At 40.6% G+C, this 22,918-nt stretch overlaps 1 protein-coding gene across 2 annotated transcripts in view; it reads left to right on the top strand.

Annotated features, from left to right (window-relative positions):
- The window catches only part of DLGAP2 (DLG associated protein 2), a 164,929-nt gene that overhangs the window by 85,509 nt on the left and 56,502 nt on the right, over nt 1-22,918 (top strand). Inside the window, exons 4-7 of one of the 2 annotated variants that reach the window (XM_048497706.1) lie at nt 449-660; nt 10,935-11,048; nt 14,172-14,319; nt 21,049-21,268. In XM_048497706.1, coding sequence (XP_048353663.1) covers nt 449-660; nt 10,935-11,048; nt 14,172-14,319; nt 21,049-21,268 — 694 coding nt within the window. The remainder of the gene's footprint in view (nt 1-448; nt 661-10,934; nt 11,049-14,171; nt 14,320-21,048; nt 21,269-22,918) is intronic. The other variant, XM_048497715.1, reaches the window with a different exon arrangement.

Here is a 22,918-nt window from a genome sequence, read left to right as displayed (position 1 = left end):
TGTTTATACTTGAAGAGATATCTTACTATTATCATTGAATCTAATCGTAAACGGAGGGGCATATGTCTCTCTGGAAAGAAACAAAATCAGAGCACCCATGTAGAAGGTAGAAGTTTTCACATGCTCAGGAGGTTCCACGTGTATCTAGAGAAAAATAAGATTGTGTAGATTAACTCGAAGGAGAAATCCCCAGTTTGCTGATGAAGTCTGAGCACAAGGAGCACCAGGAGACATATAATGTTGATGGAAGTTGAGCTGGTTAAAAAAATTAAGGTGATGGGGAAAAAATTGACCTGCTGAATCTCCTTGGCAAGTTATAGAATTATGAGCAGGGAGATTTGGGTATGGAATGAATAACTTTAAATCATTCCCCTTTCACTTCACTTCCTCACAGGCCCCCAGCTTGTAAAATGTATTCCTATTTTGTGCTTCTACTATGCTGTACCAGGTGCCTCAAGATGAATGGGGAGGGTACCCCGCTGGCGGTAAAGATGAGGAGATTCCCTGCAGAAGGATGAGAAGCGGAAGTTATATTAAAGCCATGGGAGATGAGGAAAGTGGAGATTCCGACACTAGCCCCAAAACATCACCAAAGGTAGCGGTCCTTCCAGAGTCATTGCTAAAATCCATTGGACAAAGAGTTCTCGGAGATCACCAAAAGTAAGTTCTTCAAAATATTCTCCTGTGTTTGGTCAGTATGAACTTCACTGACGTGTACATTTATCTCATATTTCTTCATATTATATCAAAACTGGCTCTAGGGGAAAGTTTAGTTCAATTTTTGTATCACGCGTGTGAAATAATTATCAACTACTAAAAAGCTTTTTCCAATTGAAAAATCTGAATAAATGTGTAATATTTCAGTAAAAGCGGTAGAAAATGATATGCTAAAAAACTGTAGGATATTTAAAGACGAACAATTCAAAGTCATTCTGTACTGAGAAATATATGGCTATAAACACATACTGTTTTCTATTTATTGACAATATTTTACAAAATGAGTACTTTTGTTATTGTCTGTGGCATTTTTAATTTATCCATCTATGTAGAAAAAAGGAAAAAAGTCCTGTTCAGACTGATCTCATTCTTTCCAATCTGTCATTCTTTTGCAACTCTCACTGTTCAGTTATTTGTAGCAATCTGAATTGGCCATGGCCAAGTATTTTTAGGGCCGAGGACCACAAATATTTTTGACTTGTTCAAAAGTAATCTAGGAAAACAAATTACACATAAACTTTATGGGAAAAGAAAGGTTTGCTCAGAATACTTTCATTTCTGCAACAGATTTTAAAATTAGCAAATGTTTTCTTTTCATAATTTATCCTCTACCACCAGCGCCACATGAACATACTTTTAGACCTTACAGCTGGCTTTTATGGAATAGTGAGAGTAGGATAGCAAGTTAATTTGCTCAGAGAATGCATGGCAGCAGTAGTTTTCTTTTTCCAAGGGGCATGGAACATCACAATGCCCTTAAGCCTTATTTGCCTGTTTCTTGCCTGCCACTTGTGGAAAAGAGAGCTTCCTTCTCCTGCTGAAGGCCAGTAATAAGACTGTATACATGTTCTGCTTCATTACAAGGTTGCAACTACATTTTCTTCTTTCTAATTGGTGTCAGTTGAGTAAGAATTTGCCGAAAATGTTAGGTCTACCTTATGGAGCATAAGTAGATAAGACTTTACACAGTGGTAATTTCACTTGGAAGACTGGTGACCATATCTCCACAGCATTTTTTTTGTAAAATCTTCCATTCATTTCCTTTTGGTAAGTAGAAATAATGGGGGACCCAGTTAATCCTTTCCTACAGTTGTCCTGTCCTCAGGTATTCCCCGACCTCGAGCTACTAGCGTACGTGCCTCACTGAGGGAATTGTGCAGCTTGGCTGTAAGTTGCCTTTATGTTCCCCCAACACAGAAGACAGTGGCAGGGGGGACTCACCATGTTTGGGACCCAATGGCACCTGTATCATTCCTGCCTGCCACAATGCAGGTTGCACAGGAGCTCTACAGCAGCAGAGGTGTTGCATTTGCCGGCAGAGACACAAGTATAGAATGTCCATTAGTATTTGGGTAAAGCTGGAATAACCACTACTCTGAAAATACCAAAAGTTTTTTCCCCTCCCTTACCTGCAGCCCAGCCAGGCCCAGTGTTGAACTACAGGCACTTTCTCAGATCTCCACATGGAGATCAGAGGCAGCATCTTCAGTTCAATGCTCACGTGGCTGGGTCCCACATTGAACTGTGGGTGCCATCTCCCGAGTCCACGTGGAGATTGGTGATGGCACCTGCAGTTCAACACTGGGCTCGGCCTGGCCAGGTCCAGGTCCATTGAACTGCAGGTGCCGTCTCCAATCTTCATGTGGAAATTGGAGGTGGCGTCTGCAATTCAACAGTGTGCTTGGCCTGCCCAAGCTTGGTGTTCAACTCTGTATCTGCCTCCAAACTCCATGTGAATCTTGGAGGCAACAAGCAATGTGGGGTCAGCTCTGCACTGCCTACTGCCTCCCAGAACCATGGGAAGTCCGGCATATTTTGGGCTTCAAGCGGAGGCATATCTAGGCAAACTGGAGCCCAGGGACAAAACCTGAGTCCCCCCCCCCGCCCCGTGTTATGGGCAGCCATGCTCCCCCACCACGACCAAACAATGATTTTTTGCACCTGCTCACAAAAGACCTCCCACCCCCAGCAAAACATACATGACTCTCTCTCCACCAACTCTCTTTCCTAATTTTGTCCTCACACCAACTCTATGAGGTAGGTTGTTAGCCTGAGAAACAGCTCCAAGCCAGTGCAAGTGGGTATTAAGCATGTAAATCTCTCACAAATCACTCCCAGCAAAACATTTACCAAACAATTGGCAGCATCATTTCTCACAAAACACCTCCAGTGGAATCCACCTCCAAACTTTAAATGGTGTTTAAACTAGCGAGTCCAGATTCTTCTTTTAAATCCACCTTAAAGGGAGAATCTGGGGTGGATTCTTCCCCACCCTGAAACAGCATCACTTTCAATGTTTAAACTGTGGACCTCACATCCTCCCTTTAAGTCCATGCTGAAGGGGGTGGATTTAAAAGGAGAATCTGGGGAAATTTGTTTAAGTTAGCAGCACCAAACTTTCATGGTGTAGCCCCCATCTCCTATTAGCTCCCATTGGAAACAATGGGGGCACCCCTTTTGGGAGTCCATAACTTTGGACCCCCTGAACCAAACCTCACCTAACTTGGATGATATCATCAGGAGAGTCTCCTGAAAAATCCCTGAAATGTTGGTGCTGCTAGTTTAAAATCTGCGCCCCCTTCAGGCTGAAAAATATAAAAAATATACACAAACGAACCTGAAATGGGGGTGCCCAGGGACATAGGGTACCCCATGTCCGTAGGCAAATACGCCACTGGCTTCAAGTTTAGTAACCCACTTTTTTAGAAAATCTCCCAGAAAGCTGATAGGGTGTATTAACTTTTTTCAGTTTTTCAAAATTTCTGGGTCTAATAAACCCAAATTCAAAAAATACTGATAATTTTTTTCTACCCCTAACATCCATACCCATTTTACCCCTAAAAGCTCCAGAGCAGTGCTCTATGGCCCACTTTGAACTATATGACAGTGGTACAAGGAAGTAAGGGGTATCTCACGTGTCTAAGAGGCAATGTCAGGTCTAAGGCATGCCTGCTATCTCCTCCTACTGTGTTTTTCCAAAAATAAGAGAGTGTTTTATATTAATTTTTGCTCCCAAAGATGCGCTATGTCTAATTTTCAGGGGATGTATTATTTTTCCGCTCCACAGCTGCATGCTGTGGTGTTCTGTTCAACGGGCATGCTTCCAAACAAAAAATTTGCTACATGTTACTTTCGGGGGGTGTTTTATATTTAGCACTTCAGCAAAACCTCTACTACACCTTATTCTCGGGGGATGTCTTATTTTCGGAGAAACAGGGTAGTTGCACCCTCTGCTGATTTGGTGCCCTAAACAGATTCTTGGATCATCTGGATGGTGAACTGGTCAGTCACATGGTTCAAGAAGAGATTATTACAAGATCATTATATCCTGGACAAATTTGTCTTGGAAAATTTAAAAACAGTCCTGGTAAAAACAGCTGACTGGGGATTTGGAAACTGTAAGAATAGCCCTTGTAAAAGCAGCTGCACTGGGGATTTAGAAAGCAGTCTCTGTATGCAGAAATAATTTTTAAAAGGCTTTCACAAAGAAATATTGAACAAACAGATGTAATTGTATTAATGACAATCTGTATGTTACAATATTATACAAAGAAAATTCTAGATTGTGTTGATTGCCTAACATGTCACTCAACCGAAAACAAAAATGATTCTGTTTAAATTAATTTTCAAAATTACCTACCCAATTTATTTATCCTAATAGAATCTTTCTCGAGCTCTTTGCTTTGGCAACGCTAGGATTCTTCATCATGAAGTGAGGCATTTTGACATTCTGTGAAGGGGAAGAAAAACCCAGTTCAATTATTGACAGGAGTGTCAGAGAAGCAAAAGAGGCAAACCCTTGTATTTTTCTAATGCAGTCTTTTTTTTTTTATTGATCGCCAACCACCCAACAAATAATTTGTTAGAGAAAATAGAAGCCATTTCCATAGCTGCAAATAATTTAATTTTATTTGCCAGAAATCCTGACCTCAAAAAGATATGATTTGCCAAATTTTGGACTGACTATAAATTGGTCTGGGTTACGGACACTTACAAGAGATAAAGGAAATTCCACTTGGAGTGCCTTGATTGGTCTTGATTTCTCCTTGCAATCCACTCTAATTTGAATAACATGGTCTCTAATATGTCAGGCGAACTATATGTGGAGGGTCTGGCCTCTGTACAGTGGAGTTGTCTAGAATGTGTTCAGGTACTTTTCAATCCTATTGATCTTATGAAAGTTATGTTTACTATACTAATGTGATCTTACAGCTCAGCATGCACCAGGGGGTTTATTTTTCTTCACAGATCGGGTTCGCAAGTGTTGCTTTACTCCTTTATTTCTGTTCTTTATGTTTGAGGACCAACAAATTCAATAAAATGAGTCATTCAGAAATAATAACCAAACATACAGCAACACAAAATTGAAAATATACAAGTAAAAAGGTGTCATTAAAAACCATGGATAAAATTTTTGAGATGGCAAGGGTTAGGTTTGATCAGTATCAGCCAATAGCTTTGCAATTATCTCTTTCTTTAGAGCAGATATCCACTTCTGGTTGTACACTGTGGTCCATTTATCTCTGGCTAGATCATATCTCATACAATCATTTTTAAAATGTCAGATATTATCAAAGTTCCCTGATTTTCAATCAGAAAAAAGGATCCCTGAAAATCTATGTGCTATCTCTCCGACTGGTTACACAATTAATTTGGCTTGGTGTATGTAAGAGTTGCATGGTAGCCTCGAGCACTACCAGTTGAGGCGTTGCCTGTAGGAAAAAAGGTTATTTCTTAGAATGAAAACACCCAAGGGTTGATTAATGGCAATTGCTGATATAACAAGCACCATCTGCAGGCTAAGGGAGGTCAGATAAATGAGGAGGACAACGAGGCTCGGGATCTTTTCTAAAATATACTCAGAGGTTTGGCTTCTTAAGAATTATTACCCATCCTCTCTTGATTACCTGAAGATACTTCCTCTGGTTCCTGAATAAAAAGGCTATTGGACTTTCTCATCATCTTGCAGCCGGGAGCTTTCTTGTTTTGCTTTATTCTGTCTGGAGGAGGAAACTCCTACAGAGGAGATTATTTTCTTTGGAAGCCTGGGAAAAAGCTTGCTGGAAAAGTCAGCAGGCCGCTTGTTATCTGGCATGCAAAGCTATTGAAAGGCCAGAACGACATTACAGGCTCATACACTTGGAGACAAGTATTCTGCATTTTGGGAAAGTTAAAAATTTATAATAAGCAGGCATTGTTAGTGGTCAGACAACTACCATGATCTAAAAGTGCAGTTATGAGAATGTTAACACCCCTCTTTATGTATGTATAGAGAAGGTTTGGTTCAACATGGCTCCAGCAGGGACAGAATGGAGTCCAGGCAGAAGAAAGTTGGCATCTAAGGAGGGCTGACTCAAACACTACCCTCATCATTCCTCTTCACACCCTTCAGGAAATGCAAGCTGTAGAACAGTGGGCCCCTGCCAGAAACTACTAATCTTATTACGACTGGTGTCATTTTCTCCTCTGAAAATACTTCTTCAATAGAGCTATCATTAACATATTCTTTGTAGTACTCATCTCTCAATAGAGAAAAACTTAAATATTTTGCCTCATTTTGAAACCATTTCCTAAGGAACTGGATTCAGACCTAGCTGTTTAATGTGTCTTTTTGTTAAAACTGGAGACGACCGTTCCTAAGTCTCTAGGAATATGTATCACACTCTGACAAATCTCATCAACACATTGTTCTCATAAGGCATGCTCATCATCATTTCATCAGGATACATTTCACTGTATAACTACACCCACATGTGTGTTCGTTCTGTGTGTTGGTTCTGTCCATACACCTGACATCATTCTTCAGTCTGAATCACTATGCACTGGTCACGCATTGCTCTCTGCTCCTTAGTCTTCTGGACAGGTAACATATCACTCTGAACCAATTCCTTCTCTGTAACCCTCACTCCACTTTTTATTTTCTTAGGTTTTGTATGTTTGCAATACTAAGATCTCTTTTTTAAAAACCCTTTTCTTTATTTATAGTCTAATCTCTTAAAGAAGGATCCCGGTATACACTGGTGGGGAATCCTGCTGTTGACTGCCTCTTGCTAAGCAGCCTTCTATCTCTAATTCCAAAAACTAGCTAATAGAAAGAAGACCACCAATTTGGGTAATCTTATCATCCTTGGAATAGGAAGGTCCAGATAGTACAAGGGGCATACCTTGCACGCTCTACAGCCAGTGCTCCATTTGTCAAGATGCAGTACTCAAGATCTGACCAGTTTATGTACAGAGGGATATTTCATTTACTTTAAAACCTCAAAAGACAATCTCAGACTCTGCAATCTACCTTCAACTAATTTTTGCCATGAACTCTGAAAGCCATCTCGAATGGGTAAATGCAAATAGCACACCTGGAGAATGAAGAATTTTCAGTCTAAAAATAAATGTAGTAGACCAGGCTTTCGAGTGCAAGCATAACTCTTCAACTTTGAAATGAATTGCTGAAATAGAAGTACATGCTGGCAAGTTGGACATTAAATGTAAAAAATAAATTAAACAGGAATCTTACTTATCATTAACTCTGGCAATAGCCAAATATACACCCAATAATAATAAATCCCTGAAATACTGGATGGCAGCAGGTACATAATTGCATTCTGAGATCTAAAAGAATCTCAGGAGGGCTGCTGAGTGTACAGATGCTTGCTTCATGGGAGCAGTCATATGGACTGTCCAAGGCATATTATAGGAGAAGAGAACACCCAGATGGTGAAACTCGTTAATTTGCTTAATTAATTGAGTGCCATCCATATTCCCAAAAAAATGGTGAGATGGAACACCTTTACAAAATACTATAACCTTAGCCTTTTGATAATTCGTATCTAAGGACTCTTAAGGACAATAAAACACACTCTTATGTAGATGTCTTAAATCCCCACAAGACCGTGAAATCAACATGACATCATCTGCATAGAATAAATTTGAAACAAGTGTCCGGGACAAATGAGGCCGGTGGCTGTCAACGTCATTTAAATATAAATTAAAAAAGAAAGGGAACCAGAAGACAACCTTAACTACCACCTCTGTTCACTATTTCTTCATCTCACCTGTGCTGTGTTATTTTGATACAGCTTATAAATTAATCAAAGGCACCGGTAGCAATAGAAGTTTTTAATAATTTTTCCCACAGTATAGCCTGAGGAAGGTCAGTGTTTAGTGATGAAGCACTACACGTATCTGAAATGTGAGGTAGTCAAAACTGACATAATGATGGCCATAATAAGTGTGTTGTGGGCAGGAATAATGGCAGAGACCTATGTTGACCGTAGAGTTCAGTTGCATTCCAGCAACACCTGGTCATGTAGGTTCAGCCTTGAAATATTTCAGAATCTGACCCCAGACCTGGAAAGCTGGATTGTGGTGATGACTAGAAATATCAGTTGATTCTGGAGAACAGATTATGGCCCTTGCCCTTGGACTCAAGCCTAGCAATCATCATTCATGTTATCATAATCTTGAGTCTATCCTGTGGCACTATACCATATATGCAATTGTTGGTGATGGTTTGGAAGCTTCTGCTCATGGAGAATGCAGTAGTTCTCTTTGGTCGATTCCCCAACCACCATTAGATGTGCGCTTCTCACGGCAAATATCCCGGGGTCCTGCAGCACTCCCCACTACACCAGCAATGACAACGCACCCTGATTCTGCCACTCCTCCCACCCCTCAGTGCGCATCATTTCGGATCCTGGTCACAAGTACACCTTTTTGAAACCGCACGCTGAACACGGAGCAGGGGTCCCCTCCACTTTCACTTTTGAAGTGGTGAAAAGCCCTTTGTTATAGCTAGTTGGTCTGAGCACCAGTAGACCAGTTTTCAGTATATATGCCTGCTGTCCAGTCCTCTGGGTGCAAGACAAGGTGCAAGTCAAGGATTTGACCATTATGATTATCAAATCTCCCAAGCTGCTTAAAAACCTCTCTCTTTCTAAAACTGTCTCAGAATATCCTCTTGAGGTCATCATTGTTACATGAGTTACGGCATGTTGACCAATCAGTGCATTCATACACTTATGCTAGGACTTGTAAGTGATGTTTACCAGAAATACTAGAAAGAAATAGTGCTCTCGTGGTTATTTATTGTTTAAATGTATCTGTATTTTGAACAGTATTGTGCATGTGGAACTTCCAGACTGTGTTCTAGAATATAGGGATCGATGATAAAATTTACACAACTATTTTCTGAGTTGGAATTCCTCGATACGCATCCCAGTCTTGTGCATGAAAAGAGATGGGTTCAGATTGCAAGCCGCTCAGAAGTGTTGGTTTTTAGAGGCATAGACACACAACATCTGTTTTTGTGATACATGCATATTAAATAATTCAAACTATTAGAAAGCAATTGACTAGACATCATAATTTGTGGAAATCAGTCACAATATCAATTGATTTTGGGGTGAAGCAAGAGAGGGGGTGGGGCCTGGGGAGGTGAGGGACCTCAACGACGTATAAAGCTATCCTCCCAAGGAGCCATTTTCTCCAGGGAAACTGATCTACGTAGTCTGGAAACCAGTTCAGTGCGTCAATCTTCATTATGGTCCAAAAGCCATAAAGAAGCAAAACAAAATGTTAATCAGTTGCCTGGATCAGCAGGATGAGCAGAGTGCAACCATGTACTTTTCAGGCTGAAAAGACACCCAGGATCGGAGCTTGCAGAGCAGATGTCCCAGGAGAACCTTGAGCAGAAATCTGCAGGCATGACAAAGAATCCTTTCAGCACCACAAAATGTCGAGGACCAGCAGCGGATTCCTGTTTCTCCTCTGATGTGTCTTTTGGCTGTGCTGTTTGAACAAAAAACTAGGAGGCACCTTTTTATTTCATTGATTCATTCAACTGGTATCCTGCCCTCCCCCCGCAGGGCTCAGGGCAGCAAACAATAAAAACAGTAAAAACAACCATCAACCATAATACAATAAACTCAATCAACAGTAGCAGCAACAGATGGCAAAAACCCTCCCCCCTCTGTACCCACAGGAGGCCAAAGATGGCAATATTCAAATCAGATGCAGTAATCCACCCCGGCTGGCCAGACGGAAATGCCTGGCGGAACAGCTCCGTCTTACAAGCTCTGCAGAAAACTTGTGAATTCTGCAGGGCCCTGATCTCCCTAGGGAGCTTATTCCACCAGGTAGGGCCCAGGGCTGTAAAAGCCCTGGCCCTCATGGAAGCCACTGGATATCTTTCAGGCCAGGGACCTCCAACAGGTTTTCCACCAAAGAACAGAGGGACCTAACGGGTCAATATGGGGAGACGCAGTCCACAGGTATGCAGGTCTAAGACCACTTGAAGGTTAAAACCAACACTTTGAACATGATCTGGTACTCGATTTTAAAGATGTCCCCAGGCTATCTTGTTTGTGCTGTGCATAATCAGCTTTGAAGTCTTTCAGCATTGCATAGTGATATTTAATTCAACTACATTTGGATGAAGCTACAAATGGCACCAAAAGTTCAGGAGCATGTTTACTTCTTGTGTTGAATTTACTATATGCCCCTTTTGTTGATTTCAGCAAAGGCAAATAGCTTTGTAGTGTTAAAACTGAGAACAATCTGGCTCATTCCGCACATGCAGAATAATGCACTTTCAAACTGCTTTCAGTGCTCTTTGAAGCTGTGTGGAATAGCAAAATCCACTTGCAAATAGTTGTGAAAGTGGTTTGAAAAGGCATTATTTTGCGTGTGCGGAAGGGGACTCTGACTCATCTTCAGTGTACCACTATATGTAGTGTGTTTAAATATAGGAGGTTAACAATTAAGTCAGTGAAGCAGCATTTTCAGAGGCATTCACCATTTGTGTTTTTCTGATTTATTTCTCTGGGACACTGTGGTGGATTCCCCTCAGCACAAATATAATGTTTTCAGATGTTATAGAAAGCGTTTTGGGAAAGAACTTCACACAGCTCTCTTCCCCAAAACGAATTCAGCCTGTTATATTCCTTTCAACCGGGGTTTTTCAAAAATGGCTAAACTGGCAATCTCCCCACCCCCACTACTGGCAACCCAGGTTGAAAATGATTCAGCAAACACAAGCAGGCAGGAAATGCTTTATTTCTCGCACCAAGACCTCTTACTTTTGTTTTTAACACTTGCACCCACCATTTTGTGTGCTGCAGCAGATTCATCTATTTCACTGTAAAAAGTAGATGAATAAAATTTGTTTTGCCTAGTGGTTCTGTGTACATGTCATTTTTCCTGGGCTTTTTTTTTTTTAGGACGATTTTTAGGACGAAGAGTTTGGAAATTCATAACATGCCAGAATGTAAGGAGACTCAAGGTGGCTTACAAGCTCCTTTCCCTTCCTCTCCCCACAACAGACACCTTGTGAGGTAGGTGGGGCTGAGAGCGTTCCGAAGAACTGTGACTAGCCCAAGGTCACCCACTCATCCTGCAGCTGATCTCTTGTATCCCCTTTTTAAGCAGAAGAAAGTTGATTGCTATAATAACTTTTGTGGTTACTGCCACATCCCATGCGAATAAAACTGCAGTGATTTATTTGAAATGTGGTCTTAAATGTTGTCTGCATCTGTGTTTAACTTGAGACTCCTCATACTTTTACAGTATCGTAGGCTCTTCTGAGTGAATTGAATTGAAGAGGTCAAGGACTTAATTAAAGACATTTGATATCATTCTGGCATGTTATGAATTTAAAATAAGACAAAAATCAGCAACAACTTCTAGGCTGAACAAAAGAAAAGTTAGTCATTTGTTCAGTGTTCTACTCAGGCTTACTATTATTACTATTATTCAGAACCAATCAATCCCAAGTTTGTTCGAAACTGTAACAATGTAAATGGGAGGAAAGGAAGCGTGTTTATCTCTCCCCTATATATCAACAAAACTGTCAATCTCACGCAGTGATTCAATAAAATTCCTGTGAAGAATTTTAGTATGATAAAGAGAAACAAAATACGAGTTATTTAGTGCCATGGCATGAAAGCAGAAGAGCTAATCTGCTTGCTTCAACAGAGGCATTATATAGCGTATTTATTTGCATTTGTTATATAGTTAAATGTTATAAAGTTAGATTGTCTAAGGGTGAAGTATTAAAACTAATTTCTGTTTCTAGTCAGATCTATCAGTGTAGTAACATTTGTGCTTTCATCCATAATTACGTTCCGTTCTTCTAATGACCCATAAACAAAATTATCTCGCCTTCTCATTACTTGATAAAGTAACTATGTGGATACCTGTTTCCTAAGGGAAATTTTTTTGTTACTCTTCATATAATTCTGTCATGATGTATGTCACTCTTCAGAGTAGGCATAAAACAGGTTTCCGTTCCAAGGAGTATATGTTCTAACTTCATTAAGGGCAGGGTGTGTGTGGAGGGGGTACAAGAGCAGTAGAAAAGTGACGGCACCAAAGGCAAATGTAACTGAAGAAGAATGTGTACAATTGAAGTCTCAATGTTCTTGCTAGAAGAAAGGAATCATACTTGTTTGATTGCCTGTCAAAGTTCACTCAGCAGTGTGTTTTTTTCATAATTTTTCATCTAGCACATTTCTATTGCAATTCCATTCTGTCCGAATTTCCCATCTCCTATTTTCCATCCTCCTATGTCTTCTCACTTTTTTAAAAAGAACCTTCCTTTGTCATTTTAATTTTGTTCTTTTGTGACATAAGATATCTGCTGGGTATGTTCCCTTAGGGGTCCATTAACCAAAAAAAACCTAGTGCAACATTCAGGATACGAAAGGAAATAATTTGCTGCACTATGAGCTGCCACAAATGTTATTATACGTGTATTTAATAAAGTGAGCAATGTAAATATCTATATGAATAAACACCTGTAACCACCAACCCCCGTGAAAAAGGAAACTTAAAGAAAAGGAAACTTTAGAATAAATTCTAAAATCTTCTGCTAATACAATTTAGACAAATACAAGTCCTATATAACATCTATGAAGCATCTACTATACAAATTATAATAACAAACATAAATATGAATCCAACAGTCCCAAACGGCTGTAATTAGGAATAGTCTGATGTACTATTGTCAACATTCTCCTTAGATGCAGTATCGGCCACTTCCTATAGTTCTTAAAGTGGTACACCCAAAATCTCTGTGCTTAAATCCTGAGATGAAATGTACTGTAGTAATAGTATTCATATCAGCGAAATGATTCTCCAGACTTAATGCACAACCTTCTACAAGGAAACATGCAAATTCAGTGCGGAAACTCTGACACTGAAAACAATGTATCCAATATGGGTTATTTGTCCCACCAACAATAGGATAGGTGTTTTCTCAATTGATACTGCTTTTTTGAAGATAGACCCAGATAGTTTTGCAGCTGAAGGGTGAGAGGGCATACCTCAGGATCCGCAGAAAAAGATTTTTTTAAAGTTGTCCTGATCAAAGCAAAGTTAAGTCACATTCATTAACTGAATCAGGTCACAATTGAATTGTGGTGAGTTAATTTCTTGAAAAAGAGAAAATGACATGAAAGCATTTATTCTCAATGAATTAGGAGGCTCAGTTTGAAATAATACCTACTAGAAACTAATATATGATAAGATAGGATTAATTTAAACCTGCACATTCCTTTTTCTGGTTCGCCACAGACAAAGAAACCAAAACCAGGGAGGATAATGTCAGTTCACTCACCTCTGGAATATGGAAACTTTATTCACATAAACAAGTTTGTTTTTAATGAAGTTAAAAAAGATATTCCAATGAGTAAAATGAATAAAACCACTATAAAACAAAGTAATGTTAACCTAGAAGAGCATTCAAAATTCAGATTTTAAGATAAAAAGCTCAGGAAAGGAATAAGCAAGGGTCGTGGGGAGGGGGGGAAACAATAATCTAAAATGTGTAGATTTATGCATCACTAGTTAAGCTTGATTCTATTGAGTTATCAGGCAAAGGTATCACAATGTGGGTTTTGAATAACTTTAAGAAAGAAACACATGTTGGTATCTTTATTTTACCATGGTTTTAACATGAATTAGAGAATATATTGCAACTAGTTACTAAGCTATGCAGCGCTGGTCCAAAATAGATTGATATGCTAGGGAAGCAGGCTGATAAGATTTGCTGGTGGTTCCCAGCACAGCTCCTAGCTTCTTTAACTTATTGATCTGTACCTGTGATTTGCCACAAATTCACCTTCAGCCAAATGATCAAAGTTAGCAATGCCCAGAAGAACTGAATTTACCCACTTACTCTATATGTACATGTGATTGGTGCTGTTGCAGCTAAAAGAAATGTGTAAAGCATGGACTAACTAAGCTGAATCAGAGTCTATCTCTCACTTGGGTAATTGACAAAAACCCATAATCTTTAAGTTCAATATGCTTTATATTTGGTACAACTGTTGTCCTATAGCAGATCATCCACTATGGAAAACTGAGGAGCCACTGGTATTATACTGGATAGTTTCATTTCCTTGTTATTTGAAGCATAGCTTTTTCATACATTTTCTCTCTCTTCCTTTCCTTACTAGTCAGAGCTATCTGCAAGCTGCAAGTGACGTGCCTGGTGGTCACAACTTGGATCCGTCAGCAAACTACAATTCCCCCAAGTTCCGATCAAGGAATCAGAGCTATATGAGAGCAGTGAGCACGCTCAGTCAGGCCAGCTGCATCAGCCAGGTTAGAATTTTTTTTGTTTTACCTTTTTTATTTTATAAAAATCCCTATAGTTTATCAAATATCCCAGGATTCTAACAGGTTTAACAGAGAACTGAAAACTTCAAAAGGTTTGAGTTTCAGTGAATAGAGTATTAAAAGGTTAAGCTGTTTCAGGCCATGTACCTAGAGTGCGAGAAACGTAGTTAAGCAATACCACTGGAACAGTACCTTTTTTAACATTTAGTAAACTTTCCTATATAATGGGATCTTCCTCCTGTTTAAGTTCATTGATATTGTACCACTACTCTATCAGAGATTCCAAGTTAGAAGAAACCAATCTTTCATCATCCCTCTACTTAACAGGTGTCAAACTCACGGCCCTCCAGATGTTATGGACTACAGTTCCCATCATCCCCTGCCAGCATCATGCTGGCAGGGGATGATGGGAACTGTAGTCCATAACATCTGGAGGGCCGCGTGTTTGACACCTATGATCATGCTGGCAGGGGATGATGGGAACTGTAGTCCATAACATCTTGAGGGCTGCGAGTTTGACATCTATGCTCTACTTCTATCCAACAACAAATTGATGATAATGGGAAGATATAACAATTCTAGTGATATTGAGTGATACATTGTGCAGTAAGCTTCTTTCCATGTGTGACCTTCTTCATTTCCTCACTGATCAGAAAAACAGCATTGCTTACAGTAACTGTTCGTTCATCTAGTGGCTTTCTGTGCAGGACCACCACGAAACATACTAGTTAGCTTAAAAGAGTGTTTAGCCATTAAATCAGTGTTTCCCTCCCCCCAGTCATGCACATGGGCTGATCTTCCTGCCCAGAGTCATGTGTACAGGAGAGTGGCGCACTCTCCCTCCATATCTCCCTTCACTGCCACAGGGAGACACCAGTTGTACTAGATCCATGGTGGTGAACCTATGGCACTCCAGATGTTCATGGACTACAATTCCCATCAGCCCCTGTCAGCATGGCCAATTGGCCATGCTGGCAGGGGCTGGTGGGAATTGTAGTCCATGAACATCTGGAGTGCCATAGGTTCGCCACCACTGTACTAGATGATAGCCCACAGTGGGGAAGGTGTGAGGGCCATGTGCCTACACAGAGAGACACTAGATCAGGGGTAGGGAACCTGCGGCTCTCCAGATGTTCAGGAACTACAATTCCCATCAGCCCCTACCAGCATGGCCAATTGGCCATGCTGACAGAGGCTGATGGGAATTGTAGTTCCTGAACATCTGGAGAGCCACAGGTTCCCTACCCCTGCACTAGATGAACAAACAGTTATGGTGAACAATGCTGTTTTTCAGCAGCATGACTTCTATGCAGCCCCATGTGCAATGGCTTACCTTTACAAAATGGCACTTGCTCCAGGCACTGCATCCCACCTGCACCCAGCCAAACACCCCCAACCCCCATTCCCCTGAAAAAAATTAACATACGTTCCTTTGTCGAAGCGGCACTGAGGCTGGCTACACACTGAGGGCAAGGACAAGGCCAGGGAGAGTGTACTCGTTCCCTGGCCTCGTCTCCGCCCCCAGTGTGTTGCTGGCCTCGTCACCACTCACACGGTGGAAAGTAAGGTGAATTTTAAAGCCCCCATTCCATTAAAAGTGGTGAAAATTTAATGGGGAGAGAGGAAAAGACATAGGCCTCTGATCTTCTGCGAGAGCTGTGAATTTCTAGTAATGCCTATCCTAGTCTGCAGAGAAAATCCCATATAGAACAGGAGAATCTCCAGACTAATTCTGGTTCTTACTGTAGATATTCCCCTCCATTCATATAAGTTAAAGAATATCGCAAGGGTCAGTTTTCACATTGTTTCAATTGTTTTGCCAACATTAGTGCAGCTGCTAACACAGCACAGAGGCAACTGGACTTCCTCATAGCATGTTTCCCTGTCACAATCCCTTAGCAGCATCTATCTTGTCTTCCCTGGGCTACTGGGGAGTTTTTTTTTTAAAAAAAAATGTCAATTTTCATATCATATCATAATACCAATATTTGTAGCAGGGTCTGTGAACTCCCAGCTTTCTTTTTTTTAAAAAAGAAAAGAAAGTCTCTAGCCTTCTCCATTGCAGAGATATGTCTTTCCCCTTATCCCTCAACAATGGAAGGGAACAGACACTTCCTTTAAAAAAAGAAAGCTGAGAATTCACAGAATCTGTTACACTTCATGATATCATGGTATATCAAAATAACAATATAATAATATTAAATTGATCATTTTTTCTAAAAAAAGCCTCCAGGGAGTGTGGGGAGTGCAGGAGGAAATGTCCACCTCAGGCCAAGTTTCAGAAAAAAATGCCTGCCATGTGGGCTGAAAAATCTCACCCATCTGGCAGCTATCTTTGCTTTTCCCAAAACATCTCGGCAAAGCAGGTTGAGAAAGATTAGAGAAAAGCAGTGGGAGATGCACAAATGTAACACAACGCAGTGAGGAACCTGTGGGGTGGGGTGGGGGGCTGCTTTACACCTCCATTGAACCTGGGCCAGGTAACCAGCATGGAAATGGCCAAGCTGAAGCAAGATGCACAATAAAAAGATGTACATCAGCTAGGGATCAGCTATCATCTTCAGATATCCAGTTGCATTAAGATATACTTACACTGAATGGCCAGAGGAATGGTTGCACATACTTTTTTTTCCAAACTGTTATGCTCCCTGCCAATAAATGGGATTTAGAAATTGTAAACAAGACCTTCATCATATTTGTAATTTAATTGTCTCATCTTTCTTTCTTAATATTGTTAGTAAAAAACTGTTCAGCAGAAGAATGTTTGTCTTTCCAGAGTACATTAGTTGGTTTAATTTGATTAAAGATGATATAGTAATTAGGAAGGTCAGAAATAATTGTTTTCAAAATAGATTGAATTATGGAAATATGTTTATGGGTAATGGCACAAGAAGACTTTCAGTGTAGTTAGAGTTTTGTCACTGGAATTATAATGAATTATAATTAAGTTATTTGATATATGCTAGCAATAGCATTACACCCTTTATGCTGGCACAGATCACACAATGATCTGTAGCCTACCACTCCACTGAACAAAGTTTAAAGACTTAGTCCAACCAAAAGAGTCTTCCTTTGAAAGGTCACATGGACCACCCTTGGCCATGCACTGATTTGGAAGCCGAACACAGGGGAGCCAGATAAAACCAGACAATCACAAATGCAATCTACAGCAGAGGTCACCAACCTTTTCTTTAAAACTGTTATTTCTGAGTAATGGAAAACATCTCACCTCCCCCAGAGAGTTAGCAAATTTGGTCTGTCCTAGAAACAGACCAAAGTGAGGAAGAGTGTCAGAAATGAGGCAATCAGCTAAGAAGCGCAGATCCTATGAAATCACAGGCCAGAGCAGATCTTTGTGCAGTTTTTCCTGAGCCCTCTAGGGGGTACACAATCACCTCTGCCAGATGCAACAGGTACCAGGAGCTCATGAGCTACTGGTCAGCAGGGGCGGAGCGAGGAGAAAGTGCACCCGGGGCACGTGTGCACCCTGCGCCTCTGCCACGCCATTCCCTGGAACACCCCCACCATGCCCACAGAATGCCCTCACCATGCCCCCACAGGGGCGCACACCCAGTGCGTTGTGCACCCCCGTTCCCTTGGCGCTACGCCACTGCCGGTCAGAGACCCTTATATATACACAGTTCTAATAAAATGTAATCAAGAATCATAAGAATTGTTGTGGATTGTATCTGAGATCACCCAGTTCACACATTACCTTTATCTGCATGGGTGAGTGTTAGGGGTAATCTTTGCAAGTACAAAAGAAACTAGTTCTAAATTATTATTATATGTAATTTATAAGGCCGAGAGCCCTCAGACGCATGCAAGTCCTGTGCTTTTAACGGCTGTGTGATTTCTGATATATCTTGCCCTCAAATTGACACCATAAGGTGAACCAAGGAAGCTTGCTATGTGACTTAGCTATAAAAGGCATAAGCACTTCCCCCTGAGCGATGAGTTGGCACACCAAGGTGTCAGTATTTGTTACTTATACTACTTGCAGTTCTTTCAGTCTCCTAAAATAAATGACAGCATGTGTTATTATCAGTCACTTATACAGGTACTTCATTAGCTTTTGAGGGTTTTTTCCCCCTTTTCCAGTTAATTATTAGTTTGATTAATCTTCTTTTGATTGGTAATTCAAAGTAAACACAGAACTAAAATGTCCGAAGTCGTCAAATTCTTACGTTAGGGTCTTGAAAGTATCGTGCATCTTATTTAATTTCTTGACTAAGAATAATTTTTGAGATGTGACATGACAAATAGGTTGCTTAGGAAAGACCTAAGCCCTACGAGGAAAGCCTGAGAGACTTGCAAAAGTTCAGTTTAGGAAAGGTGAGGTTGATGGGGAACATAATTGTTCTCTTTAAATTTTTCGCAGGTTGTCACTTGGAGGAAGGCAAGGAGCCTCCTGTTGGGAGGAGAGGGTAGGACTCACAATAATGGGTGCAAATTACAGACAGAAAGATACCAACTAGACATAAGGAAAAATATTTAAAGTAGAAGTAATTCAGTGGAATTTGCTGCCTTGGGAGGTGGTGAGCTCCGCCTCACCGCCAGTCTTTAAGCAGCAACTGGACAAACACTTGTCAGGAATACTTTAGGCTGATCGTGCATTGAGCAGGGGGTTGACTATATAGTCTGAATGGCCCCTCCCAACACTATGATTCTACAAAAACAATTGTCTGGTTTAAATTCTTTCTACAATGTCCAGTGAGGCTAATCAGCATATAATGCAGAGGACAGTTTAATGGTTGTTTAATTTGTTTTTATAAATCTGCCTCAGCTGATGGTCTTTCTTTTGAGCCCAAAACACTTTCCAAATCAAAAATGTTTCCTGTGGAGAAAGAAATCCATGTCCAAACTATTATCAGCATACTGCTGGTTAACTTCATCCAGTTTTCCACACAATCAGTTCCCAGCAGGGCTGGCTCAACACATTTTGCCACCCCAAACAGTGCTGCTTACCAACCCCAACTCTCAAACACCCCACTCTCAGTGCTGCTTACCAACTCCAACACTACTGCCGTTTCTGCAAGGGCTAAAATCACCGATTTGCGGGGGAGCCTTCGTACAGGCTCTGCTGCCAAATCGATGCAGCAGCGCTCTCCCCTCACCCCAGAAATGGTGTTTTTGAACCTTGCTCTGAGTGAGGTTTTTGGAAAATACCAGCTTCCATCCATTGCTGAGCGAACGGCACCGAGAGGAAGCCGGCATGTTTCCCACACCGCTCCCGGACACCTCCTACTTCCTGCTGTCACTTTGTGGAGACCAGGGGACATGCCTTCTGGCCTCCAACCCCAGAGGTGTCGCTCTGGCAATGGGGGTGTGTCTTCTGGCCTCCACAAAGCGATCGAAGGCGGCAGGAGGTAGGAGGTGTTCGGGAGTGGCGCAGCCCACAGCCAGCAGGCCATTCATATAAACGGCCCTTGGGGGTGCATTGGCATGAACTATGCTGATGTACCCCTGCTCAGCTGGCCATGCAGAAACGGTGTCTGTGCCACACCATGGGGGGGGGGGGAATACATGTGCTCCCTGCAGTTCTGAGCAACAGCAGCACGCACACTGTCTCCAAGAGACTGTCAAAAGTCTCAGCAGCCTGTAGGAGCTGGACAGGGTGAGAGACAATAACTGGCAGAAGCAACTCCTCTGTTGTGTTGCCCCTTCTGATTTGGTGGTGAATCCGCTCTCGCCCCCAGCAGGCCTTGAGCATCCATAAAATACTATCACAGGCAGATGAGAAGCCTTCAAATTTAATTGTAAAACATGCATGGGTGGAAAAAAGCCCAAACTTTTTTTGAAGGCCAGTCCATATCTTCTAGTGCACTGCTGTGGGGCTACAACACTCAGTCTCTTTCTTCTTACAGCCCCCTCTTTGAACCTGACTTCTAGTGTTGTGACACTCTCCTTCTGCTACAGTGCAACACAAGCAAAATTCTCAAGGGTGAGCGCTTTTGAATACATAGTACAGAGGAAAAAAAACAATAGAGTGACTGCCTTTGACTTTGGTGAAAGAAGGCAGAAAGCCAGTCCTGCACTTAGATGCAGTCCCTTGAGTTCTTGTCCTCCATTAATCCTGGATCATTCAGCAAGCAGCAATTGATGAATTAATGCAAAAGGAAGCATAGCTGGAAAAGACATTGACTTAATTTGCTTTGCCGCATTTCCAAAAACTGGTTGTGGTTGTTGTTTTTAATCTATTAGCGCTCAAGCTGAACTGTAATATTTTAATCATATCCTTGTTTGGACTTGGAGATGCTTCCTGGAATTCATTAAAAAAAGAAAAATATAAGGGGGGGAACCAATGAAATAGATCAGAATTAGAAGTAGCTTCAGCTCATCAGTTAGTTTAATTTTGTAAATTAATGTTTAAGGGGTGCCATGTTTGTGACTTATTAAGTATAATCAAGCTAAAACCGAACTCAAACTGAATATCAAACTAAAATCAAGATTAGCTGGGGTCAGGTGTACTTAGCATTCATCTAATAGCAAAGCAAATGTACATAGATAAAGTATGTTGACGTGTTTCGCTAAATGCAGAAATGCCCAAAAGTTTTGCTTTTTTTTTTGGTGGGGGTGGGGTGGGGGAGAGAGGAATACTGTGTCGGGTGTATTCTTGGTACCTATTTTTGAAGTATTGAACCAAAGTGCATTTCAGACAAAGCCAGCAAAATAAAGATAAAAATACCCAGTGCCATGTTGTTGTTTATCTAGATGAGTGAAGCAGAGGTCAATGGGCAATTTGAATCTGTTTGTGAATCAGTATTTAGCGAAGTTGAAGCTCAGGCAATGGATGCCCTCGACCTTCCAGGATGTTTCCGAACCAGAAGCCACAGTTACTTGCGTGCCATTCAGGCAGGTTACTCCCAAGATGACGAATGTGTCCCTGCAATGGCATCTTCCAATATCACCTCAACAATCAGGTCAACAACAGGTAAGATCATATATACAGTTAGCAGTTTTACATATGAAAAGTTGCTGATAAGACAGCATGAGAACTGAAGAATGTATACACCTGCGTAGCCATTATGATTTCTTATACAGAAAGGTGCTGTCCTGAATAACTCTTTTTTGCTTTTAATTTTTATGTTTTCTATCGTTTCAATTATATCTTTAGTCATGTTTTAGCTCTAAATTGCTTTCTTACTTTCTGACTGACACTGAATCAGACTACTGCCCCCTCAGAATTGGTGCTGTCTCAGGCTGAGTTATGCAGCAGCCGCTATAGGTTGGATCCTACCAGCTTTTTCACTCAGCCTTTTCCAATTCCTCTCTTTACTACAACCCCTGTTAGACATGACTATTGTCCATGAAGGTCACATAATCTCCACCATAGCTTTTTCAATGCTTTTCACCAGTGAAAAAGTTGTTTGGAACCCATCGCATGGAAAATTGTTGTGTATACTGTGTGTACAAGCAATATAGTTTCTGATCTAAAACATGGGACACCTGATCTGTAGTTGGCTGTTGCTCCTTCAGTACAGGGCCCCTATGTGCAGTATCTGTTCCATTCATTATGGTGTGCATTATTGCACTTCAAACTCACATTGTGTCATGGAAGCAGAAAATACAGTAATCTTTCCACCAATATTTGAAATGTAAAAGAATGACGTAGCATACTGTCCTCTAGAATTCTTAACTGGTTGCAGGACAGGCAATAAAGTGAAAACTCACTTTGGTCACCCTCCAATAATTACCAACAATTTCCTTTTATTTCTTTATGCTGATGCTTTTATGAAGCATGAGACATATAGTATACCTTGACTGGCATTCCTTTCGATCTGTGTAGTGCCTTCATTTTTTAAAAAATGAATAACTTATACTAAAGAAAGGTGTCTTCCTTATCTCTGAGGTTTATCAGATAATTTCTCACTCTAGTACACCTCTTTCATTTGTTAAGCTAAGTATATTGATGCATGCCAGACACTGCGAAATTCAAAACGCTGAAAATCTGGATATGCCTGCGGGCATTGTAACTAGTTAAATTATCCATACCACTGCACAAATCAGCTCTTGCTGCCATGAGAATGTAGAATGTGTAAAATATTCAAATAGGAATATAGATATCAGATCTGCAAAGATGGTAATGATTATATGATAACAGTGTATTAAGTGAAACTTTCAATTTTCAAAACAAGTTATTAGCTGTGATACAGTAACTAATATTTCTGCATTTGAATTCAGCAGACAGCAGTTTCGTTTCACATTATTTTCACACTTCAAATGATCATTTACTTATTAATTTAAAGCAACCCAAATTAAATGTAGTGCAACATGTTAGAAATAATTTGATATGTATAGGCTCTTTTACGTAAAAGGCAGAAAGGTCATACTTCTGTTAAAATGGATTGCTTTGACTATTCAGAGAGATTAATAATGGTTCAGATTAATGATTTTTTGCTAATATACCAAGACATAAAGAGATTTCTTAGAAAAGTAATTTTTTTCTGTCTGAAATTGATATTGAGGTTGTAGTCCATATGCACACTCATATCTCAATCATACAATTTACACATATTAATTACAACTATCCTAGCAGAGCAATCCTAAACCCATTAACTTCAATGGATTTAGAAAGATAGAG

Source organism: Sphaerodactylus townsendi, linkage group LG01 (assembly GCF_021028975.2).
Source record: "Sphaerodactylus townsendi isolate TG3544 linkage group LG01, MPM_Stown_v2.3, whole genome shotgun sequence".
NCBI classification, from domain to species: Eukaryota; Metazoa; Chordata; class Lepidosauria; order Squamata; family Sphaerodactylidae; genus Sphaerodactylus; species Sphaerodactylus townsendi.
The sequence above is the reverse complement of the archived record's forward strand: the minus strand, read 5'-3'. Positions and strand labels throughout refer to the sequence as shown.